We start from the raw sequence: 16,437 nt of genomic DNA, 5'->3' as shown, positions 1-16,437 counted from the left end.
TTAAACTGCCTCAATTTTAAACAGTTTTGCCACAATACAGTTTTCTGTACAGTGTTTGTTCTGTATATCATTGCAGTGTTTCCGTTATAATTTAGCTTGTTATTAAGAATAGTTTCCTGTACATTAATGTTAGCCTCGCTTTAGTGGGGTAGTGAGTGCAGAATTTAGGCTGATATTTCAGTCCATTACTGAAGAAATGCAGTTGTTTTTTCAATGCACCTTTAAAATGTGGCTCCCATATTTCTGTTTGGATGGCTATAAATGGTTCATGGCACTGTTTGAAGAAGAGCTCTGAAGCTCGCTTGAGTCTCAGTGACCAAACCACTGCCTCAAAAACATCCCCGACAAAAGTCATCATTACTTTACTGCTGTTTGTGCGATCCCAATATTGGAGAACGTTCACCAAACTTGAAAAGGACGTGATAGTTTTAAAGATTTTTGGGCATCTTGAGAGCATGAAAAGTCAGTGAAACCAAGCTTTTTGTTTCTTCTACAACTCATTTTTCCCTGAAAATTTCATTACCTGCAATGTAGAAGCAGTACAGCAGATGGCAGCACTGAATTTAAAAAAGAAAGTAGGTAATGTCCACAAGGTGGCAAAACTGAGCAAAGATTTAAACTAAAATAACGAGGTGGCAATTTATAGTATTTTCAAGGAATTACTGCAGTGATTATTGCACCTTTTTAAAAGTAATGCCGAATTTGAGGTATAAGTGCTGTTTATTATGAAAGTAGCTGCTTGTAGAGATGCTATTTCTGACTTCTGCAGCTATTTCTCAATAAATACATTAGCTTTAACTTGCACTGCTTATGTCATAACTTGATGACATAGTATCAAATCATTGTAATGTGATAGTGCTTCAGACAAAGTTGATAGTTAGCAATGTAATATCCTACAGTACATCATTTTCTTTCAGCAAAATCTGTTTGATCTTTTCTTTACTAATTTATCTCTTACATATTTCCTTCATAATTTATCCTGTAATAGTTGGAAAGTATGAAATATTATGAGACACTTTTATGAGCTTTCTGCTACTTTTCTTTGCCCACAACTTCCAAAATGCATATTATAAAGACTGTTAACTTTGTTTGGGAGCCAAAAAACATCAGCCCATTAGAAATAATATTGTAAGCCCTTTTAACTGCTGTTTGCATGGACAAAGCATAATCACTCGGCTATGATGCATGTGGGAAAGTTTCACAACATCTTAATTATAAATTTTAGGTTGTTCAGTCGACATGACCCACAAGCAGAAGAGGCCTATGCAAAGAGTAGGGGAAGGCATAGTCCAAACGGAAATCTTATTAAGATGTTGGTGCTTTTCTTCCTAGAAAGTGAGGTAAGATCAAAGAATTGAAATCAAGAATTGAAACAGTCAAGAAAAAGGTGACCTATTAATGGAAAGGAATACAGCAGTTCTGAGAAAGTATCAAAAGGCCATGAGGTTTCAAAGCTGTGTTAATACTTTGCTTACATTATTGAGGTGATCTGATGGCATGCATTCCATTGTGGCTGATGGGTAGGGAATTTGGGATCAGCTAACAAAGATATAACTTGCTGAAATAAATGAGAGGAATTGAACCACAAGAAAAATATGGATGTAACTGTGATCAGCAATAGTACTGCAATTAAATATAGACTGCCGTAATGTTAGTGTACAGATTGTTCAAGCAGCATATTTTGCTGTTATATTTGTTAGTAATATTTAATTACATGTAATAGTGGAACAGAGTAATATTCTGTTGAATTATTTCTAGACATTTACTTTGATAAAGTCTATTAAATGTAACATAATCCAGTTGTCTCTAATTTGTTTCACAATGGCACAGAAGTTCACAGAGAAATCTGGCTTTACGCTCGTCATGGGGGCAGATATTTGCAACATTTCTCTGCTCCATTTGTCTTTCCCTCCTGCGCTATTCAAAATTAGTGATTTTTTTTTTGTTTCTGGCTATTTGAAAGCATTTAAGAATTAAAGAAAGGTTGATCATACTTTCATCTTTGAGAATACAGTGGTCATTCCAGTCAACATTTCTGTTTCACTGTGATCCGAGTCAAGATCTTCTGACCCAAGATGGTCAGAAGTTGATATACTCTGGAAGGTGTCCCTTGTATATTGCAAAGCAAGGACTCAGTGGAAATTTCCCAAGAAGTTTGAACATCCGATAAGCAACTCCCCTGCTTCCTAGAACCCTCTCAAAATGTCTCCGGGTTTGAACTATTGTCTGAGACTATGGGCAGTTCAGATTTACTTCGCTGAATAGTTAGCCAGGAAGTGGTGTTTTACAAAAAGCCTAATTTAACTCCGCTCTCCTCTAGTCACTCTCACTGGACCATCCCCTCCCTACAATGATCACTTTGATCGCAGTAATTGGGCCAGATCGATCACCACCCTTGCCCCTTATTCACTTCTGGCACCTACCCTACCTCTGTATGCCACCCTCCTTACCCGATATGCCTTACTCACTGAGTTCCCTATCCACCCATTTGCACACATGTCTCTCTCCAGAGCTTTTCAAAAGAGATTTGGGGCACTTAAGTTCTGTAGTTCCACTGGAATATGGCAGCAAAAAGTGTAGAAAGAGGGTGTGGCTTCCCACAGATTCTGTGTGCTGCTACTTCCAAGGATTCCAGTGCTGAGTCAGTTTAGAAGAATCCTCCACTGGGAGATGGCAAAAAAAACTGGAGGAAGTTCATAGGGTAAACTGTTGTCTGACGAATGTCATAAATAGAGTTTCTGATCCTGATCAGACGTTTTATGTCTCTTGGGTCTATTTTGGAAGATCTGAAACTGTGGTCCCTTAGCAATTTTGCTGTTTACCTTGATCTTCTTTTAAAAGTAGAATTTGAAAACTGTGTATTCCCATCTTGAAATTTAATTCAACTTATTATGCTTATTTGCTTTTCAAACTAACATTTCAGTTGCATGAGCATGCTGCCTATCTGGTGGATAGTTTATGGGAAAGCTCCCAAGAACTTCTCAAGGATTGGGAATGTATGGTAGAATTGCTGTTGGAAGAGCCTATACAAGGAGAAGAAGGTAACCAAATGTTTAATTATAAAAACACATATGATCTTGATGATAACAGAGTTTACTAGTACAATAGGCTTATAGAGTTGGTTTTTGCTCAGTAAATTGAGAATATTCATTGCAAAATTTAACATTCATGTGAATAATAATTGCGACAATGATTTGTGAAAGTTTGAAGTAAGAGGAAACTATTTGAAGCCTATTTACTAACGTTCTCGGGAATATTTGGTTTACCATCCAATGCAATAAAGGCACGTGAAACTCCTGATTCTGAAGCATGTGACTGATGTGCTAAGGAAAGTGTATCCGTCAAAGATTTACTTGCTGAAACCGCATTGGGAACATTTTTCCAAGAGTATGACTTTCTTTACTCTCCTATTGTGCTTGTAAGTCTTACATAATTGCTGACATCAAAAAAAATCACACTCACCACAGTAAAAGATATATAAGGGTTTAAGCCAGTTGGAAGAAACCAGCCCTCACCAGATAACATGTTGAAACAAAAAGCGACAATCTAAATTTTGTGGTCAGTGATGGAGTGATTTTATTCATTGCTGACCTCATTAACAGCTGCCAATAAAGATCTAGTGATCTCTATGGTGCATATGTCACCTTTTAAAGATTGGTTTGAATCTAGCACCAGTTGACAGTGATGTCATTAAGTAGGGCAAGCAGCCATTTTCATTGAAATATTCTCACATGGAGCCAACCTCGAGGTAAAGCACAGTGTTAATCCTTCAATTTTTATTACATTTTTAAAAGAGAAAATTAAATGATTGTAGAAGCAAATAAGAATCTGAAAGGCCGTGAACTTTAAAAGACAAATTAAATCTTCAAATATTTGACAAGAGAAAGTTAACACTGAAGTATAAAATTATTTTCACTGAAATAAGAGACGTAATGAAGTGGATAAGTTAACTCATTACTATAGCATTAAACTGTCCAAATACTCTGCTGATTTTTATAATTGTTCCTAATACAACAACATCGAGAATGTTCTGCGATTTTGAAGCTGTTTAATCTTTACTAGGTATGACTGACAGGCAGGAAACTGCGCTCATAGAGCTTATGGTGTGTACAATTCGGCAAGCTGCAGAAGCACATCCTCCAGTTGGAAGAGGAACAGGCAAAAGGGTATGTATTGCACTTTTAACCCCTGAAGAGGCACAAGTTTGAAGTGAAGGAGATAAGGTTGATACTTGTAAGTACGTTTCCTACTTTTTGGCACAAAACTTTAATATCTTTATACTTCACATGTAATTAAAGCTAAATCTGGTATATAACGATAACTGTTGTACGTTATTTGGCTAGAATTCTTTACTCTCATCTGTGATTAATCAATCAGTAAGAAAATGGCAATAGTTATCTTTTATTCATACATGGAATTTGAGCTTTGCTGGCCAGGCCAGCATTTATTGCCCATCTCTAGTTACCCCTGAGAAGTTGGTGAGCTGTCTTCATGGTATACCCATAATGCTTTTAAGAAGAGAGTTCTAGGATTTTGAGCCACCAACACTGAAGGCACAGTGATACTTTTTCAAGTCAGGGTAATTAGTGGCTTGGAGAGGAATTTGTAAGTGATAGCATTCCATTATATCCACCTTTGTCCATCTCGATGGTAGTTACGAGGTTGGCAGATGCTATTTAAGGAGCCTTGGTGAATTTATGCGTCACATCTTTTAGATTATTCAAAGTGCACCTGTGCCTCAGTGTGAAGGGAGTGAATGTTCAAGATGGTGAATGGGGAGCTGATCAAGCAGGCTGTTTGTCCTGGATGGTGTGCAGTTTCTTGAATGTTAGTTGAACTGCACTCTTGCAGGCAAGTGGGGAGCTTTCCATCACACTGCTGATTTGTGCCTTATAGAGAGTGGACAGACTTTGGAGAGTGAGGAGGTGATTTAGTTACTGTACAATGCTTACCTTCTGACCTGCTCTTGAAGTCATTTAAATTGCTAGTTCAGTTAATTTTATTTGCCATGGTAACCCCACGATTTGCTGTATTTGGCTATGGACTGTTTCATTGCTTTAGTAATTATGAGTAGTGCTGAACATTGTGAATCATCAGCGAAAATCCCCACTGCTGACTTTGTGATGGATGGGAAGTTACTGATGAAGTAGCTGAAGATGGTTGGTTCTAAACACTACCCTGAATAACTCGAGCAGTGATGTCCTGGAGCTGAGATGACTTACTTCCAAAAATCGAACAACCTTATTTGCACTAGGTGTGGCTCTCAACCTGTGGAGATTTTCACCATGATTTGTGTTGACTTAGTTTTGCGAGTGCGCCATGATGCCATACTCGGTCAAATGCAGCATTGTTATCAAGGGCTAACATTCTCATCTCACTTCTGGAGTTGAGTCTTTTGTCCATGTTTGAAGCGAGTGTAAAAGGTCAAGGGCTGAATGGCTTTGGTGGAAACTAAACTGAGTATCAGTGGGCTGGTTCTTAAGCAGGTCATCAACTGTATAGGACTGTTGATGACCCCTTCCATCACTTAAATGATGATTGTTAATACAGTGATGGGGCAGGAATTGGCTCACGTTGGATCTTTGCTTCTTTTTGTGTGAAGGGCATTCCACACTATTGAGTGTATACCGCTGTTGTAGCTCTATTGGATCAGCTTGGCTAGGTGCGCAGCAAGTTCCAAAGAGCAAAATTTCAGCGCTGTTGCCAGAATACGGGTAGGACCGAAAGGCTTTGGCAGTATCCAGAACCTTCAGCTATTTCTTAATGCTACATGGAATGAATTGAATTGGCTAAAGACTGACGTAAGTGATGCTCAGAACCTCCAGAAGAGGCCAAGATTGATCATCCATGGGATACTTCTTACTGAAGATTTTTGCAAAAGCCTCATCTTTTGCACTGATCTTCTGGACTTCCCCATCATTGAGGGTGGATATTTGTGAAGCCCTCTTCTCCAGTGAGTTTTTAATTGTCTTTTACCATTCAGGATTGGATGTGGCAGGACTGAAGAGTTTAGACCTGATGCATTGATTGTGGAAGCAGTTAGTTCTATCTATCACTTGCTGCTTATGTTGTTTGACACCCAAGTAGTCCTGTGTTATAGGTTGACCCTTCAATTTTAGGTTTACCTGGTGCTGATCCTGGCATACTCTCCTGTACTCATAAGTGAACCAGGTTTGATTTCCTGGATTGATGGGAAAGAGAATAGACTGGCTATCATTATGACTGAATACAATTCTGCTCCTGCAGGCCAGGCCCCTGGTAAATTCGGCAGCAAAACAACGTCAGTGATCCAATTGGATTTTATGACAATTTGACAGTGGTCTTATGGTCATCGTTAGACTTTCAATTCAAATTTTTTAAAATTCCACCATCTGGCAGGGTAAAATTCAAATTTGAATCCCAAAACATTGCCTGGGTCTCTTTTAATAGTCCACTGGCAGTGTCACTGCATCATTGTCCCTCCATCATCCCCTTAATCTATAATTGGATTAATCACAAATGAGGGAGATAATTCTGTCAATCAAATGGTTATCGAAGTATCTTAATTTAGATTTCAGTTGAATCAGTTAGCGGTGGCGATGGCGTAATGGTAATGGTACTGAGCTATTAATCCAGAACCTGAGGATATGGATTTGAGTCTCACTATGGTAAATTTGAAATTAGTAGCAAAAATCTGGAGTAAAATGCTGGTCTACTGGTGGCTGATTATTGTGAAAAACCCATCTCATGTCCTTCAGGGTAGGAACTCTGCTATTCTGGTTTGGCCTGTGTGTGATTCCAGGCCCACAGCCATGTGTTGACTTTCAACAACCCTTTGAGCCATCAGGCATGGGAAACAAATGCTGGCCCAGCCAGTGATGCCCTTAGCCCATGAACGAATGAAAAATGATGATCTTGCTTTAGTCACCAGGTTGTAGATATTACTTCCATTTCAGGACTTGACCATAAAAATCAAGTGTGATATTCCAATTTAGCTCTGAAGAAGTGCTGCTGTATTGGTAGTGCCATCTTTCCAATAAGACAATGAAACAAGACCCTTACCGTCACCATGAGGGCAGTATTTTAAAGAAATACTAGTGATTTATGGCAATGTCATGGCTGATATTCATCTTTGAACCAATGTCACAAAAACCCATCTTCTGGTCTTTATCAAGTTATTGTTTGTGCACAGTTTGGCTGCTCTTTTCCCTTATTACAACAGTGGCTGCGTGTGAATACCTTTTTGAGAATACGTGGATATACGTTCTCAATCCCTGGAGGAGCAGAACTTGGTGGCTGCAATCCTAGCCGCTTGCTAAAGTTCAATATGAAGTCTTAAGCTTTTCTGTTGTGGTAGATTAAATTGAACAAATATTTTTGTATGCGTTGTTTCAACTTAGAGGCTTTTTATGGGCAACTTGTAATTCATTCTAAGTACTTAATAATTGCCTTTATATACATAAATCTATGAATAAATGTAAAAATTTGCAAAGTTAGTTTGAAAATTTTCATTGCTATCTTACAGGTCTTAACTGCAAAGGAGAGAAAAATGCAGATAGATGATCGCACTAAATTGACAGAACAGTTCATCGTGGCACTCCCCATGATGTTAGGAAAGGTGACCAGTTTGTTATATTTATGCAGTATTCACACAGTAAACATCCAGATGAGAATGAATATGCTTTAAAGTTACAGTTCATTTATTTTCTGAATGTAAAGAATATTGAATTTTGATATTTATTGTGTTTTAGTACTCAGCTGATTCTGAGAAAGTGGCAAACCTATTGCAAATCCCTCAGTTCTTTGACTTGGAACTGTACAGTACAGGCAGAATGGAAAAGGTAAATAGTAATGAGAATTATCTTGTAATATATTCTGTACTTAATTTTTTCTCAGAATCTCTTTGAATAATAGATGCCTCAATGTGACTGTCAAGGCAGTAGTACCATCTCTAAATTCAGGTCAAATGTCATAAACTGACAGGGTGAAGCCCCCTCTATCTTGTACTTTCTACATTTTAAGGTGTTCGTGTTCAGTTAGCGCGAGCAAAAACCTTAATAAAATAGTTTCCTTCGGTGTGTATTCAAATTTGTAAAAATGTCAAAATTTTTATTTCCATTTGGGAAAATGTCTACAACATGTAAAGATTGTGTCTGTGTATTGGAAATGAAGTTCAGCACAGTCATTTCACTTCTATCATGACAAAGCAACATGTATTTAAATTGGATACCAGGTTTTAGGCATAACTTTCTTGAAAAGAAAAAAAATGGATCAATGGTTCACCTGCATGTAAAATTATAGTTTCTGATATTGACTGCTATTTGTGCTGTTTGGAATGGTTGAAGTAAATTCTGATTCATAGTGATCCATTCACTCAGTTAAGAAAGTTGTACAGTAAGTGGGAAGTTATCTTTTCGTGGTGATGGAACAAATCAGCCAGTGCTTTTGGATTTCCAACTCACTGTCAAAGTGACAGGATGTAGTTTCATTTTTAAGCCCTCCCAGTAAAGAGAGATGCTAAGTAGAGGCCAGTGACTTTGCCATAAAGTGAGTGAACAATGCTCAAGAAGTGAGGCTATACTACTTCTGGAGAACTTGCTACTAGAGTAGAAAATAAAATAATAAAGATCCTGCATGAGAACATGAATGACTAAAAATGAGCTGCATGGAAATAATCACATTCCTACCTTGTTAATAAATAATGTGTTTAATGGGAAATAAAATTATGCTTATTTGATTTGTTTTTTTCCCCTTTCCTAGCACCTTGACGCATTGCTAAAACAAACTAAGTTTGTTGTTGAAAAGCACATAGAATCAGATGTCTTAGAATCGTGCAGCAAAACGTATAACATCCTGTGTAGTGACGAATACACAATTCAGAACCGTGTTAACATTGCACGCAGTCAGATGATTGATGAACTGGTAGAGCGATTCAGTCAGTCAGTTGAAGACTTATTGCAAGAGGTGAGTGTGAGCTGTGCCAATAAATAAATTATCTGCTCAGAATAGTAATATCCAATCTGTCGTAAAGATGTGCTTTACAATCTTGAGGGTTTCGTTTGATATGTCAGTTTGTTTTGTGGCTAAAAGAATTACATTTACATTTGACAAGTTTTATATTCTTTGGTATGCTGGTATTGCTAAATTGTTGCCCATCCTAATTGCCCTTGAGAAAGTGTTTGTGAATCATCAGCTTGAACTGCTGGGACTGAGACTGTTGGCTTCTAATAACCGTACACATCTTGTACTTTTTTTTACTGTGGAGGATTCCACTGAACCCGCCCCATCTCAACTGACTTCGTTTGTGCCAGGGCTCCATGATGCCACAATCAATATATTGGCTTGATGTCGTGGGCAGCCATTCTCAGTTCACCTCTGGAATTCAGTCCTTTTGTCCATGTTTGGGCCAAGGCTGTTATGATTGGCTTTGGATGTACCACAAACTGAACATCAGTAAGCTGGTTGTATGATTTGAAGTAATGGTTAAAGGTTTCTGAAGGTTTTCACCTCCTAAATTACATTTTCTAAAATTCAGAAGAAGCTCCCTTGTTATAGGAGTTTTTATTTGGCAGACTGCAGAATGGATTTATAAGTGTCTGAGCTGCAGTTCTTCCCTTTATTCACCGTATTGTATGAAATGATTTTAAGGCTGCGTCAATTTTATCTGTTTTCATAGGGAGAAGAAGCAGATGATGATGACATTTATAATGTTCTCTCTACTTTGAAGAGGTTAACTGCCTTCCACAAGTATGTAAAATGTGCTTGTTCTATATAATGAGCACTTTGCTTTTTCAGGGTGACAGGGTGCAGCAATGCATGGTACTGTAGAATGCTGGAATGTAACCTTATCTTTATTGTTCTCCAGCTGATATGTGTTCACCCAACAATGAAGTGTCTTAGGCAAAAACTAGGTTCTCTGCAGTAAGGGAAGAAAAATTGATACAGTAGATAGCTGCTTTCAGACCATTCTGCACTGGCTCTAGGATGGCATTAGTTAGACCATTGAAAGGGAATTGATGGCTCAGAATTACAGCTGGAGAAGATAAATCAGCAGGAAATACTTCATTAAAGTAGTATCAGTTTGGAATATTCAGTGATAAATTTCACATTGAAGACGGAGTATCAATTTGGAATATTCAGTGATAAATTTCACATTGAAGACATAGTCCTCTAAAACACTCGGTATAAAACAAGCATACCTAGAGCTTTTGTTTTAATATATAGAAAGTGTTCTAACAATTATGTTAGAGGTTTGAACACAATTGGAATAAATTCGGCATTCCACACTTTGTCATTTTTAGATTTGTTTGTATTTTACATTAATTTAATTTAAGAAAATCTTTGGTAGTAACTAATGTTAATTTCTGTAGTTCTGAACTGAGGCTTGGACATAGTTTACCATTATTTGCTTCAGGTAGTCATACCATTGGTGTAATTGATAAGCTGTTAGATATTATGTAACTAATTTAGGTTGAAACTTATGTTCGAAACTTTGTGTAGTTTTTAAACTTCAGCCATTGTGTGTTAAATAACGAATGATGGACTTCAAATTATGATCATTCTAAGCTGCAGCAATCTGGATCATGTTGGTCTATTGCGAGACAGACGTTCGTTTTTAACCTTTTTATTGAATGCAATGTTCTGAGAGAGCTATGAAACCCGTACAGCCTGGATCATAGAAGAAAATGGTCAGTCATCAGTTTAAAATTTTCTTTTATTAGTGCTCACGATCTTACAAAATGGGAACTGTTTGGAAACTGCTACAGGCTTTTGAAAAGTGGGATTGAACTTGGATCTATGCCAGAACAGGTAAAAATTTCTTGAAAGTGTTTTAAAAAAGCTTAACTCCTGCAGTTGTTTTTTAAAGAACATTTAAAATAGTCGAACGTGTATGTGCTAGTTTTTCAGGAGCTCAAAAAAATTCAAATATGTATAAGATGTTTGCCCAGAAAGCTTGAATTTGACTAATGAATATCAGAAAAGCTAACGGATATGCTCTTCTAATGCTTTTAAACTGTATGTCTTAAAAATCTTGAGTTTGATTAAAATAGACTTTGTATATAAAAAAAAGTTGCATACAATTTTTCATTCTATTTGCCAGTGGGAAAACTCTTAAAAGTTTGAACACTTTGCTGTCTACCCATTTATCTCAAATGTAATAGTTATGAAATGTTTATTTTCCTGGTCTAGATAGTGGTCCAGGCACTCCAGTGTTGTCACTACTCAATTCTGTGGCAACTTGTCAAGATAGCAGAAGGTTCTCCAGCCAAGGTGAGGAAAGGCTGTAAAGTCAGCAATATTAATGCTGTTGTTTTAAAAAAAAAACTTCTTACGAATCTCGAAGAATTGGAATTGTGCCAGAAACAAGGTACCATAATTTTTCAATTAAATCAAATTGGGAAAAAGTTATACTTATAATTGAAATGTTGTTAAAGAATACATTCTTAAAACTGTAGCAGTCTGCTTTGGGGTGTTATTTCCAGTTATGCTGAAAATTATGAAAGCACGTCTAAGATTTCTAAATTGATTTTTAGATCCGTGGTGTTCCTCATCAGAATGGAAGTACCTGTTGGAAGTAGTTGTCTACTTTTGGCTGCACTAGTTTGCCTGTTCTCGTTTATTGGAAAATAATTCATGTTCTTTATTTTTCTTTCAATACTTTTAAATTACAAACTAACTCCTCAATTTAATAATTTATTATTCATGTTATCTACAGAAGTAAATCTGCCCTGCTGATTTTTTTTTTAAAAAGTCTAGTTTGTAATTCTTATGCACTCGATATTGGCTTCACTCTGTTGAAGGGACAATTTCCTCATTTACAGTGGTGGCTGCACTTACTCAGGGTCTTAATCAGGTAACTTGTTAAAATGTCACTTTAATCGTGCTCAAGGCATGTTGGAGAGAAGTGATGTTAGAAGTGACATGTGAGAGTTTGAAATTTATGTTACTTTATTTTTAGGGGTTGACTGGTCATTAGTCCTGTATTGAGATTTACCCATAAGAGAACATCAAAAGGAAAAGGATTTTATTTTCAGAAATCACTGTCAAGAGATATGGCTTATAAATGCAGCACACCAACTAAGTTGAAAACAATAGAAAGCTAGATGATGAAAGCCAAGATATATCAGTCAAGTGATTGAAGGTTTACGTTCTGAATGCTTGAAGACGGATAGCTTGAATAGAGGTAGGGAAGCCCACAATGTTTGGTGCTGGGAAAGAATGCATCATCCATTGACTTTCATTAACTTCTGCTTTAAAGTGGAATGGAAAGCTCAGATCCTATTTCACTGGAGTCTAATTATTTTAGTCTACAGCGCTTGGTGGTAAACCTGAATCACCATACTGCTAAACTTGTCAATTACACGTGCCCTGCCATTCCAGAGGTGTAATCCCCCCCTTCCATTGCAGCTTCATAATTTTTTTTTCTTCAGTATTTCTTTTTACTTGATTATTTTCAAGTTTAGGTCAGTGGTTGGAAGCAGATGTGAAGCTGTATGAAAGGTATTCCATTTAAATATATCAACACTGGAAATACAGAGTGTGCCAGTCCCGAGTACACAGTAATAAATGTACACAACTCTTTCCACCACTATGGTTGTTTGAATAGTAGATCTTATTTCCTGTTTCATGGCTGTTTGAGTTGAATTAATCAGACAGACGAAAGCGTAAACGTGAAATTTAAAATCAAATATGCTAGAGGAGCAGAATGAGCAACATCCTAATAGGAGTATGTTCTGGGTTGTACTCAGCTGAACCCTTCGAATACTTTCTGTGGTTAGGCATATTGTGCCAAGCCTTTCTAATATCTGAGGGTTCTAACAATAGAAACTGGGGAGAAATTTGGAACTACTTACGTATTGGTAGATTCTTATTAGCCCTATGAAATATGCAATTTTAATGTAGTACACTGAGAAAAATGGAAAAAAATTTAGTCATTTTTGAACATTTGAACACAGCATTGAACTTTGTGCTTTGCTCAGCTGAGTACCTATAGACTTGATTAGGTGTTAACTGTAACTGTCTTTTAAAAAAAAAATCTCTTTCAGGATGAACAACTGGGATTGAGGAAAACATTGAAAGCATTTTGTATTGTCTGTCAGCACTGTTTGACAAATGTCAACCCTTCTGTCAAAGAGCAGGTACCTATTTCCATCATAAAGTAAGATTTTTTTCACAAGTAATTCAAGTGGTACATTTGGTTAATTTAGTGTAATTCAAGTATTATTTAGAGTCATAGAATCAAACAGCATGGAAACAGGTCCTTTGGCCCGATTCATCCATGCCAGCCAGATTTCCTAAACTGAATGGTGCCATTTGCTTGCATTTGGCCCATATCTTTCGAAATCTTTCCTATCCATGTACCTGTCCACATGTCTTGTAAATGTTGCAATTGTGCCCATCTCTATGACTTCCTGAGGCAGTTCATTCTATATATGCACGACCTTTGTGGAAAAAGTTGACACTTGGGTCCATTTTAAATCTTTCTCCTCTCACCTTAAACTTATGCTGTCTAGTTTTGGAGACAGCTGCCTGGAAAATGGACCTTGGTTATTCATCTTTTCTCTGCATTCTCATGATTTAATAAACCTCCTGCAGGGTCATCCTGCAGCCTCCTACGCTGTGGAGGGAGAAAGTACCAGCCTCTTTTACAACTCAAACCTTCCAATCTTGGCCAAGTCCTTTAAATTTTTTTGCATCACTTCCAATTCAGTAACATCCTTCCTAACACAGAGTGACCAGAATTGTACTCAGTATGCCAAATATGGCCATATCAGTATCTTGTACAGTTTTGATATGATGTCCCAACTCCTGCACTCAGCACTGTGACCAATGGACGGCATGCATGCCAAACACCACCTTCACCATCCTGTCTACCTGTGGCCTCTCTTTCAAGGAACTATGTACCTGCATCCCCATGACTCTCTGTTCAACAACACTCATTAGGACCCTAGATTGAAGGTGTAAGTCCTGCTCTTGTTTGTCTTACCAACATGCAACGTCTCACATTTTTCTGCATTAAACTCCATCTGCCATTCCTTGGCCCTCTAAAGTCTATTTCTGTTAAAGTTCCATCACAGCAAGTGAGTGCTTTGAAAATGTTTGAAAGATCTTTGTCTAAGTTTATAGGAAATAATTTTTATTTTTTGAGATTATTGAATCAAGCTAAAACATTGATTCCAGACTGTCATTTCAACTGGAACTATAAAAATGCTATCTTTTAGTAAAGATTTATTTTGTCACATTATAGGCATTCATGTTGCTTTGTGATCTGCTAATGATATTCAGTCATCAGTTGACAACTGGTGGCAGGGATGGGCTCAAGCCGATTGTTTACAGCCCAGATACTGGACTACAGTCAGAATTGCTCAGCTTTGTAATGGATCATGTATTTATTGATCAAGATGAGGAGAACCAAAGCATGGGTAAGACTGTCCACGTGAAAGTTAATTTCTGTATTTAATTAAAGTAAGTTTATTTGGTTTCTTGGTGAGATTCAGGGTTTATCCATCTTTATCATAATTTAAGATACTCAACCTGACAGTGTCTGGAATATAATGTTATTTACGATGTCAGTTTTTATTTTTGAGTTTCGGCATTGATCTGTTCAGACCACGTAACATAGGACTTGAAATTAACCTGCATCAGGAGCACAGTAGACAAAATTTGATGTGTGTTTTAAGTTTTAGATTGAGAAGAAGACACAAGGGTGTAATTGTAGTAACTATGTTCTTCTCTCAATCAAGAATGAAATTGCCATTTTAACCAAATAAGTTGTAATCTTGCATTTCTATTTCCTGTGCAGAAGGAGATGAAGAGGATGAAGCCAACAAGATTGAAGCCCTCCATAAAAGAAGAAACCTCTTGGCAGGTTTTTGCAAGCTTATAATTTATGATGTTGTGGATATGAATGCTGCTGCTGACATTTTCAAGCACTATATGAAGGTAATTTTAGAGAAGAGAAAATTGCTATCTTATAAAGCAGAATTAAAAGTACCTTGTAGATCAAATCAATACAATTTGCTGGTAAATTTCTTTTTAGCTTCACTTAATGTGGACTTGTGGGGAATATTCATCTTTTATTACTCTTTTACTTTCTTGACAGTCATTTCTGCTTGGTTAGTGTTCCAAGCCGACAGGATCTCTATCTGCTTTATCCAAGCACCATTTTCCTGTATATGCCCAGACAATGAATAGACCTCACGACTGTAATGACACAGCCATTCCTGATCCTTGCCTAATCCCTCATTGTCTATGTGCACGTTTCAGCTGAAGTCACTTGAAAGAATTTATGTACTTAAATCCCAAGTGTTTCCTCAGTAATTCAGGAAAACTGAGGCCACTTGCTACACTGCTTGAGATCAATTAACTCAGCACAAACTGAAAATAAAACTTGTGAATGCTTAGTCTGTATTGCTTAGTTATTCATTGTCTATACCTTTATCAGATAAACTTTAGAGAGCTGTTGAAATTTTGTAAATATCAATTAAGACATAGCATGTTGAATTAACAGACTGCTCGATTAAGTAATGCAATATTAGTATACATTCTGCTGTTGAAAAATGTTCTAGATTTATTGACATCTTGAAAATTATAAATATCTTAAAGAAAAGTAGTAAATAGATAGTATCCAATAAGGTATCGTGTCATGTTTGTGTACTTTTAAAAACAGTATTACAATGACTATGGAGACATCATAAAGGAGACGTTAAGTAAAACGAGGCAAATTGACAAAATTCAATGTGCCAAGACACTTATTCTAAGTTTACAACAGGTAAGACATTTATAATGCTAATCAGCAGCAAATTATTTTTGAGCAAATTTGAGTTAGGTGAAATACTGACTTTCAGTTTTTCTACTTTAGCTATTCAATGAGCTCATCCAGGAGCAAGGTCCAAATCTTGACAGGTCGTCAGCCCATGTCAGTGGTATTAAAGAACTTGCTCGTCGGTTTGCCCTCACCTTTGGTCTGGATCAGATTAAAACGAGAGAAGCTGTTGCTACCTTACACAAGTGAGTACCAGCACAAAATTATAAGTACTACAACAGTAAGATTATACTTCACGAAAGCACCGTCAGATTGTGACATCTCTCATGCTAATTATAGCTGATTTAGTGTTAGCTGTGATAATCTAAAATATACACCTCTTCATTCTGATGTACCCACTGATTAAAGCACTCTTTCACTAATATAATCTTAGAATCTTTCATAATTCTGAACGTCTTCATTCAGTTCCCCATGAATTCTGTGTTTTTGAGTTTTCCTTCCTAACATAACTCCTTATTCTGAGTTTAATTTTGGTGAACCTCCCCTGTTCATGTTGCATCTTTCCCACAATGGGATGCATGCAACACAAACTTGACATAAGTGTTTAGTAAATTCAATTTAATTTCCTCCTAAACTCTGTTAATGCAGAGACCCAGATAATGTTCTGGGGTCCCAGGTTCAAATTCCACCAC

General features: G+C 37.0%; 1 protein-coding gene across 6 annotated transcripts in view; it reads left to right on the top strand.

Annotated features, from left to right (window-relative positions):
* stag1a (STAG1 cohesin complex component a) overlaps positions 1-16,437 on the top strand; it is a 198,617-nt gene that overhangs the window by 170,155 nt on the left and 12,025 nt on the right. For all 6 annotated transcript variants that reach the window (XM_048542711.1, XM_059651022.1, XM_059651023.1 and 3 more), the window contains exons 14-27: positions 1,226-1,340; positions 2,924-3,041; positions 4,063-4,166; positions 7,505-7,597; positions 7,731-7,820; positions 8,740-8,943; positions 9,656-9,726; positions 10,701-10,788; positions 11,170-11,250; positions 13,026-13,118; positions 14,228-14,402; positions 14,783-14,922; positions 15,650-15,751; positions 15,842-15,990. In XM_048542711.1, coding sequence (XP_048398668.1) covers positions 1,226-1,340; positions 2,924-3,041; positions 4,063-4,166; positions 7,505-7,597; positions 7,731-7,820; positions 8,740-8,943; positions 9,656-9,726; positions 10,701-10,788; positions 11,170-11,250; positions 13,026-13,118; positions 14,228-14,402; positions 14,783-14,922; positions 15,650-15,751; positions 15,842-15,990 — 1,623 coding nt within the window. The remainder of the gene's footprint in view (positions 1-1,225; positions 1,341-2,923; positions 3,042-4,062; positions 4,167-7,504; positions 7,598-7,730; positions 7,821-8,739; positions 8,944-9,655; positions 9,727-10,700; positions 10,789-11,169; positions 11,251-13,025; positions 13,119-14,227; positions 14,403-14,782; positions 14,923-15,649; positions 15,752-15,841; positions 15,991-16,437) is intronic.

Source organism: Stegostoma tigrinum, chromosome 14 (assembly GCF_030684315.1).
Source record: "Stegostoma tigrinum isolate sSteTig4 chromosome 14, sSteTig4.hap1, whole genome shotgun sequence".
Lineage (NCBI taxonomy): Eukaryota > Metazoa > Chordata > Chondrichthyes > Orectolobiformes > Stegostomatidae > Stegostoma > Stegostoma tigrinum.
The sequence above is the reverse complement of the archived record's forward strand: the minus strand, read 5'-3'. Positions and strand labels throughout refer to the sequence as shown.